At 45.5% G+C, this 26,606-nt stretch overlaps 1 protein-coding gene across 2 annotated transcripts in view; it reads right to left on the reverse strand.

Annotated features, from left to right (window-relative positions):
- The window catches only part of LOC140186712 (semaphorin-3E-like), a 374,748-nt gene that overhangs the window by 14,726 nt on the left and 333,416 nt on the right, over window positions 1-26,606 (reverse strand). For both annotated transcript variants that reach the window (XM_072241202.1, XM_072241201.1), the window contains 2 exons: window positions 23,990-24,059; window positions 14,679-14,823 (listed from right to left, as the gene is read on the reverse strand). In XM_072241202.1, the coding sequence (XP_072097303.1) occupies window positions 14,679-14,823; window positions 23,990-24,059 (215 nt within the window). The remainder of the gene's footprint in view (window positions 1-14,678; window positions 14,824-23,989; window positions 24,060-26,606) is intronic.

Here is a 26,606-nt window from a genome sequence, read left to right on the forward strand (position 1 = left end):
AGGTACGGTCGACGTTTCGGGCCGGGACCCTTCGTCAGGACTAACTGAAAGAAGAGATAGTAAGAGATTTGAAAGTGGGATGGGGAGGGGGAGATCTGAAATGATAGGAGAAGACAGGAGGAGGAGGGATGGAGCCAAGAGCCAGACAGTTGATTGGCAAAAGGGATACAAGGCTGGAGAAGGGAGAGGATCATGGGATGGGAGGTGTTCTCATACTGCATCATACAGCAGTGGGCTCACAGGCCAGGTCAGAGTGTATCACCACAGTAAATATATGGTCTCCTTCAAAACTGGTTCATTAGTCTACAACTCCAATGAGTACCATGGCAGAAGAACGCTGTTTGGAATCTAGAGACGGAGAGATTGAGAAAGGGAAGGGAGGTGTCGGAAATGGACCAGGTAAATTTGAGGGCAGGGTGGAAATTTGGGGCAAGGTCGATGAAGTTGACGAGCTCCGCATGGGTGCAGGAAGTAGCGCCAATGCAGTTGTTGGTGTAGCGTAGCAAAAGTTGGGAAGTGAAACCAGTTTTTTTTTCCAAAAATACTTTATTCAGAAATATTACAAAATAAAAATAATTACATACAGGAAAAGAAAACCATTCATTGACTGTGAGTCCTTATTCAACAGTTATTAACAATAAAAATTTTGCGTTGACTCTCTGTGAAACCAGTGTAGGATTAGAATATAGACTGTTCCACATAGCCGACAAAAAGACAGGTATAGCTGGGACCCATGCCAGTGCCCATGGCTACACCTTTTGTTTGAAGGAAGTGGGAGGAGCCATAGGAGAAATTTTTGAGAATGAGAACAAGTTTGGCCAGGCGGAGGAGAGCGGTGGTGGAGGGGAACTCGTTGGGTCTGGTGTCCAGAAAGAAATGGAGAGATTTGAGGCCATCCTGGTGAGGAATGGAGGTGTATAGGGACTGGACATCCATAGTGAAAATAAGATGGAACTGAAAGTCATTGAATAGATCCAGAGCATGTGACATGTCACTTATGTAGGTAGGAAGAGACTTAACCAGAGGGGATAAAACTGAGTCAAGGTATTCAGATATGAGTTCAGTGGGGCAGGAACAAACAGAAACAATGGGTCTACCTGGACAAGCAGATTTGTGGATCTTGGGTAGGAGGTAGAAATGGGAGGTGTCGGGTGCAGACACTATGAGATTGATAGCAGTGGATGGGAGATCCCCAGAGTTAATAAGGTTGGTGATGGTGTGGGAGACAATGATCTGGTGCTCCTTAGTAGGATCCTGTTTGAGGAGCAAGTAAGAGGAGGTGTCTGATAGTTGTTACCTGGCCTCAGGAAGTTAGGGGTCAGTCCACCAGAGTACTACAACAGCCCCCTTATCTGCGGTTTTGATGGTGAGGTTAGGATTAGTACGAGAGAGTGGGGAGCAGTGCATTTGGAAGGAGTGAGGTTGGAATTGGAGTAGTAAAGTTTTTTTTTCCAAAAATACTTTATTCAGAAATATTACAAAATAAAAATAATTACATACAGAAAAAGAAAACCATTCATTGACTGTGAGTCCTTATTCAATACAGTTATTAACAATAAAATTTTGCGTTGACTCTGTTCATTTACAAATGAAAGATGTTTACAGTAAGTCATGCGTTTACTCTCAACCCTTGGTCAAGTGTTAAGACTTATTAACAATCAAAATTTTCAACAATAAAGGCAGGCAATGGCTCTAATACTTTCCCAAATTAACAATTCCACCCACTCCTTGGGCACCATGTTGATTATCTGTCCACACCGCTGATGAGGGTAGGTCTCCTCCCCACCCAAGTTGAGACAGTTGATGTCTCGTCAGCAGTTAGCAAAGAAAAGATCCACAGCAGGCAGAAGACCAGAGAGTAGTGTCCAGGAAGAGGCCACACTCAGGTTGGAGGAGTGTGACGAGAGTACACATAGATAAGATGTTAGCTGTCCTGTGTGATCAGCAGTTGGTCTGCCGCCTGTCCTCAGGGGGGAAGGAGAGATAAGGAACAATGAAGCAGCATGTGGAGATGTTAATGAAGGAGCCATCAGTCTGGGTATTGCCAAGATCGGCTCCCCCTTTGAACCCTGAACTGTTTGAAGTGATGGACAGGCGATACCCCAGCAGGGGGATAAAAAGGGACAGGTTCGCGAAGACACACACACGACACCCGAGGTAACGAGATCCTGGAAGCGGTGCGCCTCTCACAAGTCGGTGAGAAGCTCTTGGACGGCTGATCGGGGGATCAGCCTTAAACGCACAGGGTGGAAAGGTACGATCAGCGGGAATCTGGTGTGTGTCCACCCTCGCTTGGGTGCCGGGTTCACTGCAGAGGATCGACCGCATCTGGAGGAGGGGTCACAGTCGGTGACCTCAGGTGACATCACAAAGGACCTGCCTGGAAGCTGTTCGTGAGCCATATCGCCGGTCTGTGAGTGGAAGCCGTGTCTGAATGATCAGTCGTTCCCGTTCTCTCTCTCCCCCTACGTTGTCCATCGCCATGGCAACGATTACTGCGAACTGAACTTTTGTGTCACTTTGAAATTTGGTCATTTACCCCTAGACAACGATAGAGCTTGATTGATGCTGTTATCTTAATTCTGTGCACATGTGTGTTTATCATTGCTGAACTGTTGCATTTATTATCCTTTCGATTACTGTGTTGCTTGTTTCTTTAATAAAACTTCCTTAGTTCTAGTAATCCAGACTCCAACTGAGTGATCCATTTCTGCTGATTTGGCAACCCAGTTACGGGGTACGTAACATAAGTGGGGTTCTCGTCCGCGATTTTGAGCGCTAAATTTGGGACTGAGTAAATTGGTTGTGTTAACATTCCCGAAAGAAAGAAAAGACAAACAGCAGAAATGGAGGCTGAGGAATTTATAAAGGCGCCGACCTTGGAGGCACTAGAGGATGCCAGGAAATCGGAATTGGTAGCTGTGGCCAAACGGTTGAATCTTGCTAAGGTGAAGTCGACAATGAGGAGAGAGGAGATACACAGAGCTATTGTAGAGCACTATGTATCTAAGGGTGTGTTTCCCCAAGGCGAGCTGGGAGTGGTGTCTATTGAAAAACCTGCTGGAGACGCGGTACAGGTACAGCTTGAAAAACTGAGACTCGAGCACGAGTTCCGGGTACGACAGTTGGAGCGAGAAGAGAAGGAGTGAGAGGTAGAAAGACAAAAGAGAGAAAGACAGTTGGAGAGAGAGGAGAAAGAGAGGGACAGACAGTTGGAGAGAGAGGAGAAAGAGAGGGACAGACAATTGGAGAGAGAGGAGAAACAGAGGGAAAGGAAATTCGAATTGGAGAAGTTAAGGTTAAGGGCAGAGCAGAGGCTCGTGCCGAACCAAGGTGGAGGGTTCCGGGCGGCCCAGGAGGTTAGGCTGGTTCCCCCATTTGACGATACCGACGTGGATTGGTACTTTCTCCACTTCGAAAAAGTGGCTATAAGTCAGGACTGGCCGAGGGATAAGTGGGTTGTCTTACTTCAGAGTGTACTGAAAGGGAAAGCCCAAGAAGCTTACTCTGCTTTGTCCGCGGAAGATGCCCAGAGGTATGAGGTGGTAAAAGAGGCCATCCTCAGGATTTATGAGTTGGTCCCGGAGGCATACCGGCAGAGGTTCCAGAATGCGAGGAAGCAGTGGGACCGCACGTATTTGGAGTTTGCCCGTGAGATGCAGACATATTGTGAGCGTTGGTGCGCCTCGAAGGGGGTAGAGGGGGATTATGACAGACTGCTACAGCTGATCCTGATTGAGCAGTTTAAAGGTTGTGCCCCTGAGGGTATGAGACCCTACCTCGATGAGAAAGAGGCAGCCACGTTAGCCGCAACTGCTAAGTTAGCGGATGAGTATGCGTTGACGCATAAAATGAAGGTTGCCTCGAGTAAAGGCTACCAGAAGGATAGTCAGGACGGCGGGGAGAGTCCGCCGGAAAAGTCAGAAAGTAAGCCGGGGACTAGTGAGAAGGATAAGGTAGACCGGGAGCAGTCTGGCAGGAAGTCTCCTGGGGTCGTCTGTTATAATTGTGGGAAAGCCGGACACTTTGCGCCCAAGTGCTTTGCCCCAAGGAAGGAGACGGGGAAAGGAAAAGCGGAAATTTTGAATGGCTGTATCGAGCTGTTAAGCGAACCGCTAGGGACGGTCAGGTCTGCCAAAATTCAGGAAGGGCGCGAGAGGTTTATCTCGGCCGGATTGGTGTCAGTGAAAGAGGGGTTAAAACCAGTTCCAGTGCGGATCTGGAGAGACACGGGAGCGTGTCAGTCACTAATACTGAAGAGTGTATTAGAGTTTAGCTCAGAGACCCAGACTGGGGAGGTAAAGGTCAAAGGTGTTGGGGAAGGGACAGAGTCAGTCCCTTTGCACCAGATACACTTACAAAGCAACCTGGTCTCTGGACTAGTCACGATCGCGGTGAGGTCCGAATTACCGATGAAAGGCCTGGAAGTCTTGCTCGGTAATGATGTCGCCGGAGGAATCGTGTTCCCAGTCGTGAGATTGACAGGTCAGCCTGCCAGCAGTGAGGCCCCGCCCATGGACTCACAGGTTCATCATGGGGCTGCGGTGGTAAATTTAGCTGAAACGTTTCTGCCAACCTTGTACGAGAAGAGGGTAGAAAATGAAAAGAAAGAGTGTAGTGAGACAAGAGGTAGTGAGGGAGCTGGGACAGACATAGCAGTAGCCAGGAAAGAATTTGTGCAGACGCAGGAGCGAGACGAGGGGCTGATGGTTTCGGCAGAGACAGCTCTCTCTGACACAGCTTTAACAAAGGAACTAGTAGGCTATTGTGTGGGGGAGGAAGTGCTAAGGAAGAAAGGGAGACCAAGTACCGGGCCCGCCGATGAGGAGTGGGGTGTGGTGCAAAAGAGTTACGGGGATGAGGTTTTTAACATGGCCCACGAGGTACTCCCCGGTGGACATTTTGCGGTGCTGGAAGAAACAGTTGGTGGAATCATGAAAGAGGTTTACCGGCTGCCCAGGGGGAAGGATGTTATTGATCATGACCGACGCGAACTGAGACGGTCACAGGCTTTTGATGTGCTAACAAACCTAGTCGGTGTTAGCGTGGAAATCAATGAAGCTAGGGGCCCCCTGATAAGAGAAAAAAACCATTTTGAAAAGATTAGTATGGGATCGATCAGATGGGAGAAGGCTATTGTTTTGGCCAGGTCTACTGATAAGGTCTCTCCCTTAATCCCCCAACAAAGCGAATCTTTAGCAGAAGTAATTAAACGACTCGCACCCGTGTGCTTGATTGCCCCGAGGCGATGCAAAGAACTGGGACGTTGGGTGATGTCTGTTACAATTGGGCAGCCTAGCAAACAACATACATATATAATGAGTAATTCAGTGACTAAAGGGCTGATGAACACAGAGGTGTGTATTGGCAATTTAATACGGCTGTCTGAAGCCAGCTTGATGGTGAACCTTGAAAAAAATAAGTGCGGCCACGTGAAGGTCACTTACCTGGGGATTGTGGGGCAGCTAGCAGCGATGCAAGCTACAGTGCAGGCTATCGCTGACCTCCCAACCCCGACAGACAAGAGGGCCCTCAGAAGGCTCTTGGAGATGGTGGGGTACTGTAGGAAGTTTTGCCATAACTCTGCGGTCACTACCCCTCCCCCTCCTACTAAGCCCTTGCGAGAGGAAACTAGGTCGGAATGGGACGACCCTTGTTATTGTGGTCCGGGACAAAGCCAAATGAGAGGTTACATTGATCGCAATTCATCAGTGTTTTTGGCCACTATGAAGTTTGCTGAGTTGGAGCCTGGTCTAAGGGATTATTAATAACACATATAAAAGGAACAGAAAATGTGATGATTGTCTGTCAAGGTGCTGACAACTTCAAACTCGCTGTGTTAGCCGAATAGCTGATAAAGATGTATATTTGTGCGTGTATCAAATAAGGTATTCATGTTTGTAATTTTTACCTCCCGGTAAAAATCCTTAAAGGGGGGAAGTGTGACGAGAGTACACATAGATGTTAGCTGTCCTGTGTGATCAGCAGTTGGTCTGCCACCCGTCCTCAGGGGGGAAGGAGAGATAAGGAACAATGAAGCAGCATGTGGAGGTGTTAATGAAGGAGCCATCAGTCTGGGTATTGCCAAGATCGGCTCCCCCTTTGAACCCTGAACTGTTTGAAGTGATGGACAGGCGATACCCCAGCAGGGGGATAAAAAGGGACAGGTTCGCTAAGACACACACGACACCCGAGGTAACGAGATCCTGGAAGCGGTGCGCCTCTCACAAGTCGGTGAGAAGCTCTTGGGCGGCTGATCGGGGGATCAGCCTTAAACGCACAGGGTGGAAAGGTACGATCAGCGGGAATCCGGTGTGTGTCCACCCTCGCTTGGGTGCCGGGTTCACTGCAGAGGATCGACCGCATCTGGAGGAGGGGTCACAGTCGGTGACCTCAGGTGACATCACAAAGGACCTGCCCGGAAGCTGTTCGTGAGCCATATCGCCGGTCTGTGAGTGGAAGCCGTGTCTGAATGATCAGTCGTTCCCGTTCTCTCTCTCTCGCTCCCCCCACGTTGTCCATCGCCATGGCAACGATTACTGCGAACTGAACTAAATTGGACTGAACTTTTGTGTCACTTTGAAATTTGGTCATTTACCCCTAGACAACGATAGAGCTTGATTGATGCTGGTATCTTAATTCTGTGCACATGTGTGTTTATCATTGCTGAACTGTTGCATTTATTATCCTTTCGATTACTGTGTTGCTTGTTTCTTTAATAAAACTTTCTTAGTTCTAGTAATCCAGACTCCAACTGAGTGATCCATTTCTGCTGGTTTGGCAACCCAGTTACGGGGTACGTAACAGGAGCCACACCTTATATTCTGTCTGGGTAGCCTCCAACCTGATGGCATGAACATCGATTGCTCAAACTTCCATTAATGGCCCCCCAACCTTCACCATTCCCTATTCCATTTCCCTCTCTCACCTCATCTCCTTCCTGCCCATCACCTCCCTCTGGTTCTCCTCCTCCCTCCCTTTTCCCATGGTCTTCTATCCTCTTTTATCAGATTCCTCCTTCTCTAGCTCTTCATCTCTTTCACCAATCGACTTCCCAGCTCTTTACTTCACACCTACCCCCTCCTGGTTTCAACTATCAACTATTACCTCCTCTCCCTCCACCTTCTTACTCTGACTTCTCATCCTTTTTCCTTCAGTCCTGCTGAAGGGTCTCGGCCTGAAATGTCAACCGTTTATTCTTTTCCATAGATGCTGCCTGGCCTGCTGAGTTCCTCAAGCGTTTTGTGTGTGTTGCTTGGATTTCTAACATTTGCAGATTCTCTCTTGTTTGTGCAAAGGGAGAAGGAGGGAAGGTGGGGAAATTAGTGGAAGTTAGAAAAATCCATGTACATGCTACCAGATTGGAGGCTAGCCAGGTAGAATATCTAGTGTCACTCCCCCAACCTGAGTTTGGCCTCTGTAGAGGAGGCCATGGACTAATGTCAGAATGGGAAGAGGAAATGAATGGCCACTGGGAGATCCCGCCCTTTGTGACAGATGGGGCAAAGGCACTCAACTAAGTGGCTCTCCAATCTGCATCAGGTGCGGGTAGGTGGGACTAGACAGTAAAACAGGTCAGCAGGGACTAGACGGGCCAAAGGGACTGTTCCTGTGCTGTAGTGCTCTATCACTGTGACTCCAACAACTGCAGTTGTTCATGAATATAGCTCATCACCACTCTCTGAAGGCCAATCTGGGACTGACAGTGAACGTTGCTCTTGCCTGCATTGCCCCATCCCATGTATATGGTATATATTTGTAAGCATTGTCCTGTCAGCCTGTTAAAGTCAGTAATGCCAAACATAATTAACTCAGTGAAACAGGGATCTGCTGAAAAAATTATTTTCTATATTGTACCGTACCTCTCTTATTATTCCAGTGAGATTCTGAGCTGTGTCTGAGATTATATGTCAGAAAAATAAGATAACTAACCATTGGGTTGTACAGCACAGAAGTGTTCCCTCCTGCCCAGCTCGTCTACACTGACCATACTGTTTATCTACACTAATCCCACATGCCAGCATCAGGCCTGTATCCCTCAGCTTCTTTCCTAACCACATATCTGTCCAAATGCCTCTTAAACATTGCAGTGGTACCCACCTCCACCACTTCTTCTGATGACATGTTCTTTATACCCACCACCCTCTCTGTCTGAGAAGACTGTCCCTCATTTTTCTCCCCTCTCACCTTAAACCTGGGCTCTCTAATTGTAGCTCACCTGCAATGGGAAAAATGACTATCCTATGAACGACTTCTTTCCTATCAATTCCCCGCTGATTTTACAGACATTTGCAAGGCGTGCCCTGAGCTTATACTCCAGTGAGAACAGCATCAGTCTATCTGAATCTTCCTTGTCATAACATCCTCCATTACGGGCAACTTCCTGGAGAATCTTTCATTTTTATTTTATTTACAGGAAGTTAACAACATGTTAACAGACCCTTCTGGTCCAACAAGCGTGCATCACCCAACTACACCCATGTGACCAAGTAACCTACTAACCTGGATGTCATTGAAATGGAGGAGGAAACTGAAGCACCCGGAAGAAACGCACGTGGTCACAGGGAGAATGTATAAATGTCTTACCAAAAGTGGCAGAAATGAACCCAGATCATGAGCACTCTAATAGTTTTACGCTGACACGCTACCTCGCAGTCCCATTTCTGCACTTTTCTGTACTTCTCTTTTGCACAACATCCTTCCTGTAGTGTGTGACCAGATCTATACTCAATGCTCCAAGTGTGGTCTCAACAAAGCTGAAATCGGACCTCCCATCTCTTATACTCATTGTAGGAAACCATTCTGAACAGCTTCTTCATTGCCCGTCCTGTCTGTGTCAACACTTTCAGGGAACTATGAACTTGTATGCCAAGTTTCTCTATAAATCAATGTCTTTGAGATTCCTACCATTTATTGTTTTGTTCTACCAGTATCTGATACCTAACTCACATTTGTCTGGATTAAATTCCCTCTGCAAGAGAAAATCTGCTGGTGCTGGAAATCCAGAGCAACACACACAAAATGCTGGAGGAACTCAGCAGGCTAGGCAGCACCTATGGAAAAGAACAAACAGTCGACTGTTCGGGCTGAGGCCCTTCATCAGGACTGGGGAGAAAAGATGAGAAGTTAGAGTAAGAAGGTGGGGGCAGGGGAGGAAGAAGTACAAGGTAGTAGGAGACAGATGAAACCAGGAAAAGGGCATGGGTGCTGGGAAGTCAATTGATGAAGGAGAATAAAGGGCTGGAGAAGGGGGAATCTGATAGGAGAGGACAGAAGGTCATGGAAGAATGGGAAGGGGAGGAGGAGCTCCAGAGGGAGGTGATGGGCAGGTGAGGAGATAAGGTGAGAGAGGGAAATGGGGATGGGGAATGGTGAGGGTGGGGAGAAGAGGTGGAAGCAATTACCGGAAGTTTAAGAAATCGATGTTCATACCATCAGGTTGAAGACTGCCCAGGTTCCACCTGCACTGTTCTACCCAGCTTCTAACTGATTTAAGTTCCACTCTATTCTTAAATAACCTTTGCTATCTACAATTCTGCCAACTTTTATGTTGTCTACAAACTTGCTAATCAGATCACTTAATTCCCAGCACTAATCCCTGTAATATGCTGCATGTTGCAGGCTTCTAGTCAGAAGAACAACCCTCCACCACATTGGGGTTTTTGCAAAGTAACAACAATTATTGCTAGAGGGACTAATTCCCTATTGTGATACTTACTAAATAGAATTTGCCTAAACTGTAAGGGATGACAGTATTGCTGAATGAGGTGGCTTGCAAATGTAATTCATCATGTATTGTAGGTGAAACACAAGAAATCATTGCCCCTTGTATCACAAAAGCAATATCTCTGCTGTGAAGGTTTGACAGTGTGGTCCCTGAAGGAGTTGAGCCCTGTTTTATCTCTAGCTCAGCACCTCTGTTGAGAAGGTTTGGCAGCGTGGTCCCTACAGGAATGGAGCCCTGGTTTATATTTAACTCTGTGATAAATGATGAAGGTATTTTGTGTCTTAGGATTTTCTTCATGCATGTCCCTGGGCCATTGACAACCTGGATTCTGTACCCTGCTTTAGTGCATTTTGAATCCTAACATGTCCGCTTGTTAGTAAGGTTCCACAGTACAAATCCTGTCCTATAGGTGCAGCCAGAAACAGCCCCCACCTCCCGGTGTCAGTTCCATAATCTCAATACCATATTCCACCATTCTGATGTGTGGTCACAGCTCCAGCACTTTGTATCTGTTGTACAATTCAATACAGCTTTCTTCAAATAATAATAGATTTGCAGAAAGGCCTGGTATGAATGATATGTCTGTTCTTTGCTGAAAGGTTGTATTATTGGTTAATATTACTTTTTCAGTTCACTTACACTGTTCCATAGTGTGTCCAGAACCAATTACTCCAGGACACTTACTTATGCATTCACGTGGGAAGACTGGTGACACAGTCTCACTTCCTCTCCCACCCACCTTCTCCCTCACCTGGTCCCACCTATCACCTGCCAGCTTGTACTCCTTCCCCTCCCCACAACTTCTTATTCTGGCATTCTCCCCCTTCCATTTCAGTCCTGATGTAGGGTCTCGGCCAGACTGTTTAATCTTCTCCATAGATGCTGCCTGACCGGCCGAGTTCCTCCAGCATTTTCCGCGAGAGGCTCTAGGCAAGGTTCAGGCCTACTGATGGCAGTGAGTGGCAGCTTCCGTGCACCACGCTCTGTTCCTGAGACCTGCGGTCCGTTCACAGGAGAATGGACTTCCAGGCAAAGACTGACACCCAAATGCGACCACTTAGGGGATGCAATACTGCTGATGGAGATGGATTTCTGGACAGTAATATCCTGGTTCATTATGCTAGGGTGTTGGATAAACATTATACAAACTGAATATGTAATTGAACACATTACAAATGGAGCAGCACTGCAGTGTAATGTTATTACAGCACCAGCAACCCGGGTTCATTTTCCACCGCTGTCTGGAAGGAGTTCTCCCCATGACCATGTGGATTTCCTCCGGGTGCTCCAGTTTCCTCCCACGTTTCAAAGACGTACGGTTAATTGGTGACAAGGGCAGTGTGGAAGGAAGGTCCTGTTACTGTGCTGTATCTCTATGTAAGTAAAATAAATGAAAATCTGCCGATGCTGGAAATTGGAAACCAGGTCACAAAATTCGAGAAGTGCTCAGGAGGTCAGGTAGCATCTGTGCAGGGAGAAGCCGAGGTGTTGCTTCAGGTCGAGAACCCTTCTTTAAAGCCAGGAAAGTGAGAAAGCTAGAGGGGCGATATGAGCATAGGGAAAGCCTGTGATTTGCTGCGGATCAGGGGGTAACAGTTACTTTCGAAACTGGTAGGTCAGGACAGAAACAAATATGAGGCAGATAGAGAACAAAAAAAATAGTCCTCTCTGTTGGTATTAAATTCCATATTAGGCATGGGGTAAACCGTGCCCAGAAAAATGTGGCATTGCTAGAGTTCACACTAAGCATGGCTGGAACAAGGTAGAAAGTTGAAGCACAGAGATTAGAATGTGGGTGGGAATTCCTCCGATTTATATATTGCATTCAATATAGTCTCCTGGAGGCACCAGCACAGAACAGGGACTGCTTTGTAGACATCTCTGTTCAGTCTGCAGGGGTGACCCTGAACTTCCAGCCTCGTCTGTTGCTCCGATTCTGTCTGCATTAACTCTTGAAAAGTGGCCCCTCATCTCTTATCAGCAAATGATGCAGCCCCAGGGATTTAATATGGAATTTAACAATGTCAGATAGAAGCTCCCACTGCTCTGTCTCCATGGATGTGTCTGCATTTCTCTGTTTTAATTTGATTCTTCTCTTTCCCCTTTTGCCTCTGCCAGATTTTTAACTGTTACACTATTTTCTATGTTTCTATATGTTTCTATGATGTCTTTGGACTAGATTCTAACACAGGCATTCCTTCAGTCTGAACATCTCCCTCCGCTTTTCCTCCCTCAGTACATCCCTTTGTCTGTGCCTTCCCCACATCCCCTTCATCTGTGCCCTCCCTTTCTACACCTGTCTTCCCACCAGCCCTCTCTCCTACTCCCTTCCACTTCCCCTCCATTTGCCCACCTCTCCTCAGTCTGTTCACCTCCCCTCCATTTCCTCCTCCCCACCTCCCCTCTGTCTGCACCCTCCCCATCTACCCCTCTCTCCTCTGTCTCACACAGCCCTCCACTTCCTCTCCATCTGCACCCTCCCCATCTACATCTGTCTGTGCCCTCCCCACATCACCTCTCTGTCTATTCCCTCCCCGGTGCTGTCTCACAAAGAAAGGTATTTGACCCGGAATACTGATTGTTCTGCTTGCTGCTGAGGATCCCGGCAATTGAATTAGTAACCAGTTCCAATTTCTGCCTGTCGAGGTGGTGCTCTCAAGTGTTCTGATCGTATTTCCAACAGTTTTTTTTAAACAGTGAAAACACAATTAAATATTTATCTTGAGTTTTTCTCTGATCTTGGCAATTTACTTGCAAACGGTTCGTCAGTACACGAGTGCTGTCAGTGCGCTGTTGGTCGTGGTGTGTCCTCCGAATTGTTGGTCTTTACGTACTTTTCAACCAGCTGGCTGGATGTCATTTCGGAAACTCAGTTGTGATGTCGGGAGGAAGCTGTGTCTTTGATTGTCTGTGTGGTGAACTTTGTGCGGTGTGGTCTGGAACTTTGCCCGCACCGGCTCATAAATAGGATCGAGGTCTATGAGTGTGTTTACAGAATTGCTCACCAAAAACTGCACTTCTAGGAACTCTCTTGCATGCTGTGCGTTCATTTGTACCATGACTTTCACTGATGCCCAGTTGAATTTGTGCCCCTCTCTACCTCCATGGGTAAAGACTCGGAAGAGTTGGTCGTGCCATGTTACAGCCAACTGATGTTCATAGATCCTTGTGGATAATTTTCTCCCAGTTTGGCTGATGTAATATTTGCTGCAGTAACCACATTGGTCTTGTCTTAGAGCTTGGTTTGTTCTTTTTGTCTGCAAAGTACTCTCCTCAACGTTGCTGTTGGCTTCAACGTGACTGAATTTCTGTGTTCTTGGAGCAGCAGGGCTGTCAGGCAAATGCCACTCCATTCTTGCAGAAAGGAGGAAGGCACCAGTTAGCCTGACCTCAGTGGTTGGGAAGATGTTAGATCAATTGTTAAGAATGAGGTGATGGAGTACTTGGTGACATAGGACAAGATAGTACAAAGTCAGCATGGTTTCCTTCAGAGAAAATCCTGCCTGACAAACCTGTTGGAATTCTATGAAGAGATACAAGTAGGATAGATAAAGGGGATATTTAGATTTTCAGAAGGCTTTTGACAAGGTGCCACAGGTGAGGCTGCTTACCAAATTAGGAGCCCATAGTATTACAGGAAAGTTACTAACATGGTTAGAGCATTGGCTGATTGGTAAGAGAAAGTGAATGGGAATAAAAGGATCCTTTCCTGGTTGGCTGCCGCTGAGTAGTGGTGTTCCGAATGGGTCAGTGTTTGGACTGCTTTTTATGCTGTATATAAATGATTTAGATGATGGAATAGATGGTTTTGTTGCCAAGTTTGCAGTTGATCTGAAGATTGGTGCAGGGGCAGGTAGTGTTAAGGAAACCGATAGTCTGCAGAAGGACTTAGACAGATTAGGTGAACAGGCAAGAGAGTGGCAAATAAAATACAATGTTGGAAAATGCATGGTCAAGCACTTTAATAGTAGAAATTAATATGAAGTCTATTTTCTAAATGGGGAGAAAATCCAAAAATCTGAAATGCAAAGGACTTGGAAGTTCTTGTGCAGAACAACCTCAAGGTTAACTTGCAGGTTGAGTCAGTGGTGAGGAAGGCAAATGCAATGTTAGCATTCATTTCAAGAGGTTTAAAATACAAGAGCAGGGATGTGATGTTGAGGCTTTATAAGGCAGTAGTAAGGCCTCACCTTGAGTATCGTGAGCAGTGAACAGTCTTGGAGCTCCTCATTTAAGAAAGGATGTACTGGCATTGGAGAGGATTCACAGGAGGTTCACAAGGATGATTCTGGGAATGAAAGGAATTTCATACAAGGAACAGAGTAGATGTGGAAAGGATGATTCCCAGGATAGAGGGATGTCCATTTAAAACAGAGATCCGGAGAATTTTCTTTAGCCAGAGGGTGGTGAATTTGTGGAATTTGTTGCCATATGCAGCTGTGGAGGTCAGGTCATTGAGTATATTTAAGGCAGAACTTGATAGGTTCTTGGTTTTACACGGCATCAAAGGTTACGAGGAGAAGGCCGAGGAGTGGGGCTGAGAAGGAGTGAAAAAGGATCAGCCATGATTGAATGGTGGAGCAGACTCAATGCGCCAAATGCCCTAATTCTGCTCCTATGTCTTATGGTCATTTCTGAGACATTTCAAATGTATGGAAGAACAACCCATTTGATCAAGATTGAGATCAATCATCAATGGGAATTCCTCTCCACATCACAATTGAGTTTCCGAAAAGACATCCAATCAGCTGATTGAAAAGTATATAAAGGCCAAGCATTCAGAGGACACACCACAATCAACAGCGTCCTGATGATATCTCCTCACATGGCGATGATACGTTTGCAAGTAAGTTGCCGAGATCGGACAGCAACTCAACCCAAGCATCAACCACCCGAGCTACACATCTTCCAAATTATTTCCAGCAATTAAATGTGTTGTGAATGGACTTACACTGCCTGGCCTTGGGTAAGGCACCTTGCCCTCATAAGGTCCCCAGTGATACTCCGGCTCTGCTTTGTGAGCGTAGGGTCCATTAAACGCTTCACGGATCGCGGACATGTGGTACACACAAACTGCGTAACCCTGGAATACGTTGCTGTAACAAACAGATTGACCAACAGAGAATGAGATGTACAACAATTCATCATTCTGTTGCCATTTACACACAAAAACTTGAAATTGTAAAGCACAGGTATATGGATCCCAGATCAACCTCTAAAGCCACCTGAAGACCCACTGACAGACAACCCTTTAGGAAAGCACCATACTTGACTCGAGTGATCGCACTGCTACTAAACACAAGACCTCTGAAAGCACGTTACAGCCATTTCAGTGCTCAACGGGCTAGGGAAGGCAATTTATAAACATGCTCCAACAACTGGAGGCCGTTCAAAATTCAAATATTCAAAGTAAATTATTATCAAAGTACATAAATGTCACCATATACAACCCTGAGATTCATTTTCTTGTGGGTGTACTCACATCCAATGAAAATAATAGCATCAGTGAAAGACTGTACCATCAAGGCAGACAACCACTGTGCAAAAGACAACAAACTGTGCAAATACAAAAAGAAAGAAAAGAAATAATACCAATAAATAAGCAATAAATATTGAGAACATGAGATGAAAAGTCCTTGAAAGTGAGTCTATAGGTTGTGGGAAGAGTTCAGGGACGGGGCAAGTGAAGTTGAGTGAAATTATCCCTTTGGTTCAGGAGCCTGATGGTTGAGGTGTAATAACTGTTCCTGAGCCTGGTAGTGTGAGTCCTGAGGCTCCCGTACCTCCTTCCTGACGGCAGCAGTAAGAAGAGAGCATGACCTGGGTGGTGGGGTACCTGATAATGGATCCTACTTTCCTGTGACAATGTAGATGTACCCAGTAGTGGGGAGGGCTTTACCCATGATGAACTGGGCCCTATCCACTACTTTTTGTGGCATTGGTGTTTCCATACCAGGCTGTGATGCAGCCAGTCACTATATTCTCCACCACACATCTGTAGAAGTTTGTTAAAGTTTTAGATGTCATGTTGAATCTTCACAAACTCCTAAAGAAGTAGAGGTACAGCATCACTCTATCTGTTCTGCTTGATATTTAACTTGACTGTAACCTGAATACATATTTGCTTCATAAATGAATCTAATTACTATTTCTCCCGTAACGTACAGAGACAGTATGTGGTCGGTATCAGAGGCGAGAGTGGAATTAAGGTACTTGTGCACTACCCAAAGTTTCATCATATCCACTGTCAACTCCCACCCTATCAACAATTCCTTTCCTCCCGCATGTGCTGCTCGACATACTGAGTTTCTCCACCAGATTCCGGCATATGCATCTCTTTTGTCTCTACAAATGGAGACAGAGGAGACTCTACCACTCATCTTCTCAGTATTATTTGTTTACTTATTGTTTTATTTTGCAGTCTGCCTTCTTTTGCACATTGGACGCCATTTCAGGAGCTGGGTTAATGACTGATTTCCATTCTAGGCCAACTGGTTGCTGCAGCTGCCTTGCTTTCCACAGCCTCCCACCTCGCTTTTTGTAGGAACACTACTCCATTTTTAGCTTCTCAGGCTCCGCGCTATGTGTTGATTGTTCACACCTCTCACTGCTGCTTCTCAAACTCTTTCCTAAGATGGTGCTGGTGAATCATGGCATGGTGTTGTGGGCTGCTTACAAAACTTAAGACCATAAGATACAAGAGCAGAAGTAGGCTATTCGGCCCATCGAGTCTGCTCTGCTATTCAATCATGGGCTGATTCAATTCCTTCAGTCATCCCCACTCGCCTGCCTTCTCCCCATTCCCTTTGATTCCCTGGCTAATCAATAACCTATCTATCTCTGCCTTAAATGCACAAAATGACTTGGCCTCCACAGCCGCTTGTGGCAACAAATTCCACAATTTACCACCCTCTGACTAAAGTAATTTCTCCACATCTCTGTTCTAAATGGACATCCTTCAATCCTAAAGTCGTGCTCTCTTGTCCTGGACTCCCCTACCATGGAAAGTATCTTTACCATATCTAATCTGTTCAGGCCTTTTAACATTCAGAATGTTTCTATGAGATCCTCCCTCATTCTCCTGATCTCTAGGGAATACAGCCCAAGAGCTGCCAAACATTCCTCATACGGAAAGCCTTTCATTCCTGGAGTCATTTTCTTGAATCTTCTCTGAACCCTCCCCAATGTCAATATATCCTTTCTAAAATAAGGAGTCCAAAATTGCACACAATACTCCAAGTGTGGTTTCACGAGTGCCTTATAGAACCTCAACATCACATCCCTGTTCTTATATTCTATACCTCTAGAAATGAATGCCAACATTGCATTTGTCTTCTTCACCACCTACTCAACCTAGAGGTTAACCTTTCGGATATCCTGCACAAGGACTCCCAAGTCCCTTTGCACCCCTGCATTTTGAATTCTCTTCCCATCTAAATAATAGTCTACCCATTTATTTCTTCCACCAAAGTATATGACTTTCCAACATTGTATTTCATTTGCCACTTCTTTGCCCATTCCCCTAAACTATCTAAGTCTCTCTGCAGGCTCTGTTTCCTCAACACTACCCGCTCCTCCAGCTATCTTAGTACCATTGGCAAATTTAGTCACAAATCCATTAATTCCATAGTCCAAATCATTGACATACATCGTAAAAAGCAGTGGTCCCAACATCGACCCCTGTGGAACTCCACTGCTAACAGCAGCCAGCCAGAATAAGATCCCTTTATTCCCACTCTGTTTTCTGCCGATCAGCCAATTCTCCACCCATGCTAGTAACTACCCTGTAATTCCATGGGATCTTATCTTGCTAAGCAGCCTCATGTGCGGCAGCTTGTCAAAGGCCTCCTGAAAATCCAAGTACACCACATCCACTGCATCTCCTTTGTCTACCCTGCTTGTAATTTCCTCAAAAAAATTGCAGTAGGTTAGTCAGGCAGAATTTTCTTTTCGGGAAACCATGTTGGCTTTGGCCTATCTTGTTATGTGCCTCCAGGTACTCCGTAAACTTATCCCTAACAATTGATTCCAACAACTTCCCAAACAGTGATGTCAAGCTAACAGCTCTACGGTTTCCTTTCTGCTGCCTTCCACCCTTCTTAAATAGCAGAGTAACATTTGCAATTTTCCAGTCATCCAGTACAATGCCAGAATCTATCAATTCTTGAAAGATCATTGTACGAATTGACAATAAACTGGACTGGTCAAAGAACACTGAGGCTGTCTACAAGAAGGGTCAGAGCCGTCTCTATTTCCTGAGGAGACTGGGGTCCTTCATCATCTGCCGGACGATGCTGAGGATGTTCTACGAGTCTGTGGCAGCCAGTGCTATCATGTTTGCTGTTGTGTTCTGGGGCAGCAGGCTGAGGGTGGCAGACACCGACAGAATCAACAAACTCATTTGCAAGGCCAGTGATGTTGTGGGGATGGAACTGGACTCTCTGATGGTGGTGTCTGAAAAGAGGATGCTGTCTAAGTTGCATGCCATCTTGGTCAATGTCTCCCATCCACTACATAATGTACTGGGTGGGCACAGGAGTGCATTCAGCCAGAGATTCATTCCACCAAGATGCAGCACTGAGCGTCATAGGAAGTCATTCCTGCCTGCGGCCATCAAACTTTACCAGTCCTCCCTTGGAGGGTCAGATACCCTGAGCCAATAGGCTGGTCCTGGACTTATTTCATAATTTACTGGCATAATTTTACAAATTACTATTTAACTATTTATGGTTCTATTACTACTTATTATTTATGGAGCAACTGTAACGAAAACCAATTTCCCCCGGGATTAATAAAGTATTACTATGACTATGTTAATGCTTCCGTAATCTCTCTAGCTACTTCCTTCAGAAACTGAGTGTGCATTCTATCTAAATCTAAATACACTACTTCAGAATTACTCTCACTACAATCTCAGCCTGTAATTTCCCTTTAAGCAATGTAATTTTGAACCGTTTTAATGACTGGCAATTTCATGATCTGTTAAGGACTCAGTGGACTTAACTCTCAAGTATGTACTGTAGGTACAGCACTATTAAGCAGATGAAGGTACATTGCTGCGGTAGAGAGGGAGGAGGGGAGAACTCCAAGCCAGATTAATCAAGGGGCATGAAACTTCCTCTACCCAGTTTCTTGTTAGCAAATGTACAATCACTGAGGACCTAAGAACAAGATTGCTGTATTGGAGAGAAATGAGAGATTGTTGCATTCGCTGTTTCAAAGAGACGTGGCTCATTCTGGTTACACTGGTAAGACCCGAGGGATTTTCGATACACTGGATGGACTATAGTGCTGATTCAGAGAAAGCAAAAAGAGGAGGTATGTGTTTCATGCTAAAATTTTCGTATTGCTTGGACACAGTGATCTTGTTGTACTCTTGTTCCCCTGACCTGGAACATCTGATGGTTAAGTGGTGACCATTCTACTTAATGAGAGAGTTTTCCTCTGTGATCCTGACCACAGCTTACATACAGTCAAAGGCAGATGTTAAGCAACAAATTGATGCATTGAATGCCACAATTACCAAGCAAGAAACAGCCTAACCCCACACCTTTCAAATCAGTGTCAGGAACTTCAATCAGGTTTCCTTGAAGAAAACTCTGCCCAATTATCATCAACATATCACCTGCAACACCTGGGATCCCAACACACCAAAGCAGTGTTACTGCAATTAGGAATGTCTACTGTTCCATGCGTAGACTGCATTTTGGGAAATCTGATCACTTAGTGGCCCTCCTCCTACCTGCAAACAGGCAGAGGCTAAAGTACAAGGGTCCAGAGACAAGGACAACAAAGGCGCGGGAGTGGCTATGGGTTTGCTTCGAGTCAGTAGGCTGGGCTGTGTTCAAGGACTTGTCAGATTCTGGCATTTAAATCTGAGGCATAAAATTTGTTACTTCATGATCATTTTATTTAGAGTTGATAGAACAAAGAGAAGTTGAAACAAACTAGGACAGAAGCCTACTACTTGGAGAAGGGATGCTAAAGAAAGAAAGATAGTGCCTGGCACAATGCCGCTATTTTTATACCACAGAGAAAAGAAAAATTCCATAGATAAGAAGAATCCAACTTGAAAATACTTCATACTTCCATAAAATCAGCCAATGGGAAAATACTCATTTAGAGCAAAGAAGCTAAGAAGCTTCCAGAATTATACTCTGTATAGCGACTTGAGGCATATTAAACTGTTATGTATGTAAAGGCTACTTAAAACACAAGCAGATACTTGATTGCAAAACTGCAAACAATTAAAATTAAACAATCAGATCCAACAACCTCAATTGTGGATCTGAACAAATACACCATGGCTTTTATGGATGTTATAAAAACAGTTGTGGACAAGTGTGTCCCCACAAAATCATTCAGTCTAAGCCAGAAACCCTGGATGAACTGTGAGATCCGCAATCTGCTGAGGGCAAGGTCAGTGACATTAAGGTCCAGCTACCAACTTAAATACAAAAGATCTTGATACAATCTCCAGAAAGCCATTTTGCAGGCAAAGTGGCAATTCAGGACTAAACTTGAATCAATGGAGGATATGAAGGATGCTCGACAGCTGTGGTGGGGCTTGAATGCTATCACCTCCCACAAAATGAAGGGGGGACGTCGAGGGGAGGGAATGTCTACTCAGACCATGAGAGGCTTGCGTCGGCCATTTTCATGCCTTACAAGGCGCAGATTGGAAGTCTGTGTGGGGCGCCACTCCTTACACAGACTAGAGCAATGTGTGATTAAGTGCCTTGCTCAAGGGCACAAACACACTGCCCCACAGCTGAGGCTCGAACTAGCGACCTTGAGATCACTGGACGAATGCCTTAACCACTTGGCCACGTGCCCAACACAAAATGAAACCAAGCAACATAGATAATAACAAAGCTTTGCTCTCTGATGAGCTCAATGCCTTTTACACTCACTTTGACCATCAAAACATGGAGGAATCTTCCTGAACTCCCACAGCTCCCGATAACCCTGTGATTTCAGTCTCTGAAGCCGATGTGAAACCATAGAGAGCATAGAGCCCAGATGGGCTACATGACCGAGTACTAAAGACTTGTGCTGATCAGCTGGCTGGAGTGTTCACTGACATCTTTAACATCTCGCTTAGAGAGTCTCAGGTACTCAACTGCTTCAAGCAGCCTTCAATTATGCCGGTGGCTGAGAAGAATGTGGTAACCTGCCTCAATAACCATCATCCAGTAGCACTTACATCCAATGTGATGATGTGCTATGAGAGGTTGGTGATGACACACAGCAGCTCCTGCCTGAGAAGTGACATGGATCCAGTCCAATTTGCCTACAGTCACAATAGATCAACAGTGGGTGCTATTTCTTTGGCTCTTCACTCAATCCTGGAATATCCGGACGATGAAGATGCATACAACAATGAAGATGCATACATCAAGATGCTCTTCATTGACTATCATCCTCTCAAAACTAATCAATAAGCTTCAAGTCCTTAGCCTCAGTACCTCCTTGTGCAACTGGATCCTCGATTCCCTCACTTGCAGACCCCAGTCAGTTTGGATTGGCAACATCTCCTCCATAACCTCCCTCAGCACAAGTGCACCACAAAGCACGTTTGCTCAGTCTCCTGCTCTACTCACTTTATACTTATGACAGTGAGGCTAAGCAGAGTTCCACTGCCATATTTAAGTTTGCCAATGACACTGCTGTTGTTGGCCGAGTCGAAGGTAGCGATGATTCATCACACGGGAGGCAAATTTGCAAATGGGGGTGTAGTGGACAGTGAGGAAGACTATCAAAGCTTGCACAGGGATCTAGACCAGCTGGAAAACAGGCAGAAAAAATGGCAGATGGTATTTAATGCAAGATGTTGCACTTTGGAAGGACAAAGCAAGATAGAGTTTACATGGTGAGTGGTAGGGCACTGAGAAGTGTGGCAGAACAGGGGGATCTGGGAGGAGTCTTTGTCTGAAACATCAACTGTTTACTTCCCTCTTTAGATGCTGTCTGGCTCGCTTAGTTGCTCTAGCATTTTGTGTGTGTTGCACTGTTAATATTCGATGTGGCATAGGTTAATTAACAGAAGAAAGATTCAGAAAAGGCCCTTATTTTTGTTTGGCAATCTGCTATTGAGTACAATATTTGCAATGATTTTTATATTTGTTAATTAGACAGAAAAAAAACATGTCTTTAACCTGTACAGAGCAGCATGAAGTCCCATTAGAAACACAACAGAGAATGAGTAGGCTCGTTCTCTGAGCTGAATCAACATCGTACTGAGGAGAATTTCATGGTCACACAGATTGCAGAGGAGATGTGGGGAGAAGAGGGGAGAGGGTTACAGTGGGAGGGAGAGAGGGTTACAGTGGGAGGGACTGGGGGGAGACCCACTGTGGTTGGGGGTTGCGCATCAAGACCATTGAAAGTCACTCAATGCAGACCTGAAAGGGAGATGGCAGGGCAGATGAAGACCTGAATGGTCGAAAGCAGGATGGTACCAAATGGACGTGATATGGAGGACACCTGGAGGAAGAGGGACAACAGGTTGGATGTGGAGCTGAAAGGATGTCAGGCTAGTGGACCATGTGGGATGAACAGAAGGACAGAACGAAGGGCCAACAAGATGAGGGGAAGTGGCATGAGAAGCACAGGTAGATCAAGTAGTTGGGTGACCTCCGGATCCATATAGGGGCAGCGGCAGAGGGAAGCACAGAGAGAGCAGGGACTCTGAGAGGATCTGGCAAACTGGGTGCAGACTTGGCAGGATGGGGCTCTGGAAGGCTTGATGGGAAGAATGCAACGGCGGTGCCCAAGCAGTTCTGGAAGGGATGAGATGCAGACCTGAAGAAGAGCAGACCAGCATATGTGAAGGTGGAGCAGAAGCAGGTGTGAAAGGACAATGGCCTAGCAAACTGTGCAAGGTGAATAGAGGTGCAGAGTTAAGGGAAACAGACCTAGGAAAGCGCCACAGGATCTGGCCTGAGGGAGAGCGAGTGATTGGGAATTGCCGCACAGTGTGAGGAGCGAGAGAGGACTGATAGGTTGAAAAATGGGGGTTGAGTAGGGGAAAGGGTTTTACCTGATCAGAAGTTTGGGTTGGGGCTGTACGCAGTCCTGAGAGAGTGTAACCTATGGGATGGTTTAGGGAGGTGAAATAGCCTCTGGGTGGTATGGAAGATCCGGATTAGTGATCGTTTACAGAGATCCTTACTGAGGTTGGCTCCAGTGCTGGTCCCCATTATGCATCCATGAAGCTGGTCCCGAGTGTACTGTGAAGGGTCAGACTAGAACAGAAATTGCCATAAGCACTCAGCAGGTCAGGAAGATCTGGGAGAAGGAAATCAGGTCATCGTTTCTTGTCAACTGGTCTTCGTTAGAACTGTGAGAATGTTTGGACATTCCAGCAGGTGGGAGGGACAGATATAAGGAAAAGACGGAAAGGAAGACGTTGGATGGAGACCTTACACAACATGAATGCCGGAAAATCCCAATGGATCAGGTAGCACTTATGGAAATGAAGAAGATGGGTCGGTGTTAGGGATGGGTGTCCGTGCATTCCAGCTGGCCGAGTCTGACACTGTAAATGCTACATTGCAGGACGCTTGTACATTAGACCAGGGATTCAGAACATTTCTGGTAGATTGCTTGCTATGTCTGATCATCTATCTCAATGTCATATCCCCTATATTTTCTCCTCCAATTATCTGATGCTTCTCCTGTCCAGAAATTGTCTGTCACCTTCTTAAATGCATTGTATTTTATTTTGTATTTTTCACTGAAATGATGCATAAAAACACAGAAATGTACAACTGCAAGAAATTGTACAGAGTTCTGGACAAAGGGCAGTCCATCATAGAAACCAGTGTCCCTTCTACGGACTCTGTATACACTTCCTGATGCCTCAGTAAAGCAGCCAGTAATCAAGAACCCCACCCACCCTAGACATTCTCTTTTCTCCTTTCTTTCATTGGGCAGAAGATACAAAAATTTAAGAACGTGCCACCAGGCTTAAGGACAGCTTCTATCCCAGCGTTATCGGAGACTTGAACAGACCATTAGTACACTGAAGTTGAACTTTTGATTGCCCAACCTACCTCATTGTGACCCTTTATTTGTCTGCCTGCACTGCACTTACACTGTTAATGTTTTCCTTTTGTAGAAAAGAATCTGTCTGGATGGGTTGCTAACAAACTTTTTCATTGTATTTCAGTACAAGTGACAATAACCCAGTTATCCATTACCAATTAATCTGATCTGGTATCCCAACGCCAAAGGTATCAAGCTGAGGTGGTTCTTTACCTGGTGGTTCTGAACAAGATATAGACATCAGGGTTTCTGCGATCTCTGGTCTGCAACAGAAACACATCCTCTGTAACACAGAAACACGGGGAATTATTGATTATGCAGAAGATGGTGTCTCACTGTGCAAATATCAGAACATTGAAGTGATACTTTAGAGGTGTTCCTACTCTGGCAGGTCACCTTGTTCAAAGACTGGATGATATATTCCCTGCATCTGAGAGAAACAACCACACATTTAATGACATAGCTAACTATAATTAACATGCATATTTGTGAAGCATCCTCTAAATTTTCAGGTGTCATGGTAGTGAGCAGTTAGTGCAGCGATTTATAGCACCAGCTGTAAGATCAGAGTTCAATTCCCGTTGCTATGTGCAGGGAATTTTTTACATTCTCCTTGTGACCGCATGGGTTTCCTCTGGGTGTTCCAGTTTCCTCCCACATTCCAAAGACATACGGGTTAGGGTTACTAAGTTGTGTGCATGTTATGTTGGTGCCAGAAGCATGGCAAAACTTGCGGGATAATCCCAGCACAGATAGGATAGTGAACTTGTCAGCGATTGCTAAGAGAGAGGGGAGTTTAATTACGCTAACATTGCAGTCTGAGTGTAAGGTACAAAGGCCATAGACCTCCTCAATTTGTAACCAGGATGTAATAAGCCCAGTGAGAGGAGCCAGTCCGTAACTGGGTTTTGGGGAATGAGGCAGAACAGTGGATAGAGCACTGTGGAAGTGACCATCATTCAGTTGGATTGAACATAATCATGGAAAATATCAAAGATAAAATAAGAAAAAAAGTACTAAACTGGACTAAAATCTGTTTCACAAGATGGAGAAGTAATTTATCAAAGTGGAATGGAGGTTATTGCTGAGCTGGAATCTGACAATAATGAAAAGGAAATTCAAAAGGTTTTGGGTAAAACACTCCCACAGAAAGAGAACACTGTGTTGCTGGCATTGTAGGCCTCTGGACAACAAGATACATAAAGGTCACAAGATCACAAGACAAAGGAGCCGAAGTAGGCCATTCGGCCCATCGAGTCTGCTCCGTAACTCCCCCATGAGCTAAACTATTCTCCCATCTAGTTCCAATTTCCGGCTTTTTCCCCATATCCCTTGATACCCTGACTAATTAGATACTAATAAGATGAGGCAAAAGAGAGAAGGTTATGTGATACAATGAGAGGGAGCATAACAAAGAACCTTGCAGTGGATCGCAGATTTTTTTGAGGAGCAAAAGAGAAGATGAGATGAGAGTAAGAGGTGGAAGGCTTGGTCACTTGGGTAGAGGGATAGCAAACAGAAGTTAAGTTGAGAAAGAGTAAAGGCTGATTTATACTTGTGCGTCAAATGTACGTCATAGGTACGGTGTAGCCGCGAACCCTATGCGGTATCTACGCTAAACCCTATGCCGTAGCCTAACACGCGCCTCTCCCAAAATGTAACTACGTGTCGCGGCGTCACAGACTGCAACAACTGTGATTGGTCCGCTTGGTAGCATCGCATTTCCTCCTACGCTGCAACAGCTTCCCATTGGGTGACGGAAGGGCAGGGAAGGAACTCTGGCTGCAATGCTTTCCATAAAGTTTTACAGACCTCCGAAATTATGGAGGATCCTGTGCTTGACGCCAGTTTGTAGCTAGCTGGTGCAGCCTGCTGACTTCCACCTGAAGCTAAAACTCAAATGGTGATTGCCAGTCTCTGAGTATACTGTGCGTACACTGATGCGAAATAAATGGTTGGACATGATGAACCAAACGCCATGTCTCTCAGTGGCCGGACAAGCACAGAAAATTCACCCTCCTTCAGTTTCAGTCGCCATTGTTTGAAGTTTGAATTTCTTCATGTTGAGTTTCAACACGAAGAAACTCAACACAGTGACATAGAAATCCCACCACCAACTAGCATTTTGGTGGTGAATTGCAGAGAGACGCAGACACACCAATGCACAAGTATAAATACTCACAATGGTGTAGCCCACTTGCGTAGGCTACGGCGCAAGCTAGAACGCACAAGTATAAATCAGCCTTAAGGGGAATGTATCATTACAGGTGGGAACAGAAACCTGAAGTAAACAGGAAAAGTGTCAGAGGAAAGATAAGAAAACTTATTTTCACCTAGATGCAGTGAAGACCTAGAACTTTAGTGGCTGGTGGAGACAGAAATGTTTAAACACTATTTGGATGAAGACATGGCCGTGCAGATTTAGAGATTAGCTGTCCTTTGAGGAGTATACAGCAGCAGTGATCAGTATTGTGGCCAGTGGAAACGATCAGCTCTTCACAGAGAGGCTTTGTGGAATTTGAGAAGAATGAAATGAACAGACAGATCATTTGGCACTTGGGCTAATCATTGCGAACTGCCTGTCTATGACAGCAGATTGTTAGGCAAGGCATCCTGGCACCGTGGTACATTGGTGTACAGGAGAACATCACTGTCAGAAAAATGCTTCAACTTAATTGCCCTAACATTAGATCAGACCATAAAAAGTTCTACCGCCAACTTCATTTTACTACCATGAGCTGCTTCTTGATCATGCCAGCGGTGACAGATTAAAGTGGATGCAGAACATTACTCCAGACTCAGTCTGTGTGGGTTACTCCCTCTCAGCAAC

Source organism: Mobula birostris, chromosome 23 (genome assembly GCF_030028105.1).
Source record: "Mobula birostris isolate sMobBir1 chromosome 23, sMobBir1.hap1, whole genome shotgun sequence".
Lineage (NCBI taxonomy): Eukaryota > Metazoa > Chordata > Chondrichthyes > Myliobatiformes > Myliobatidae > Mobula > Mobula birostris.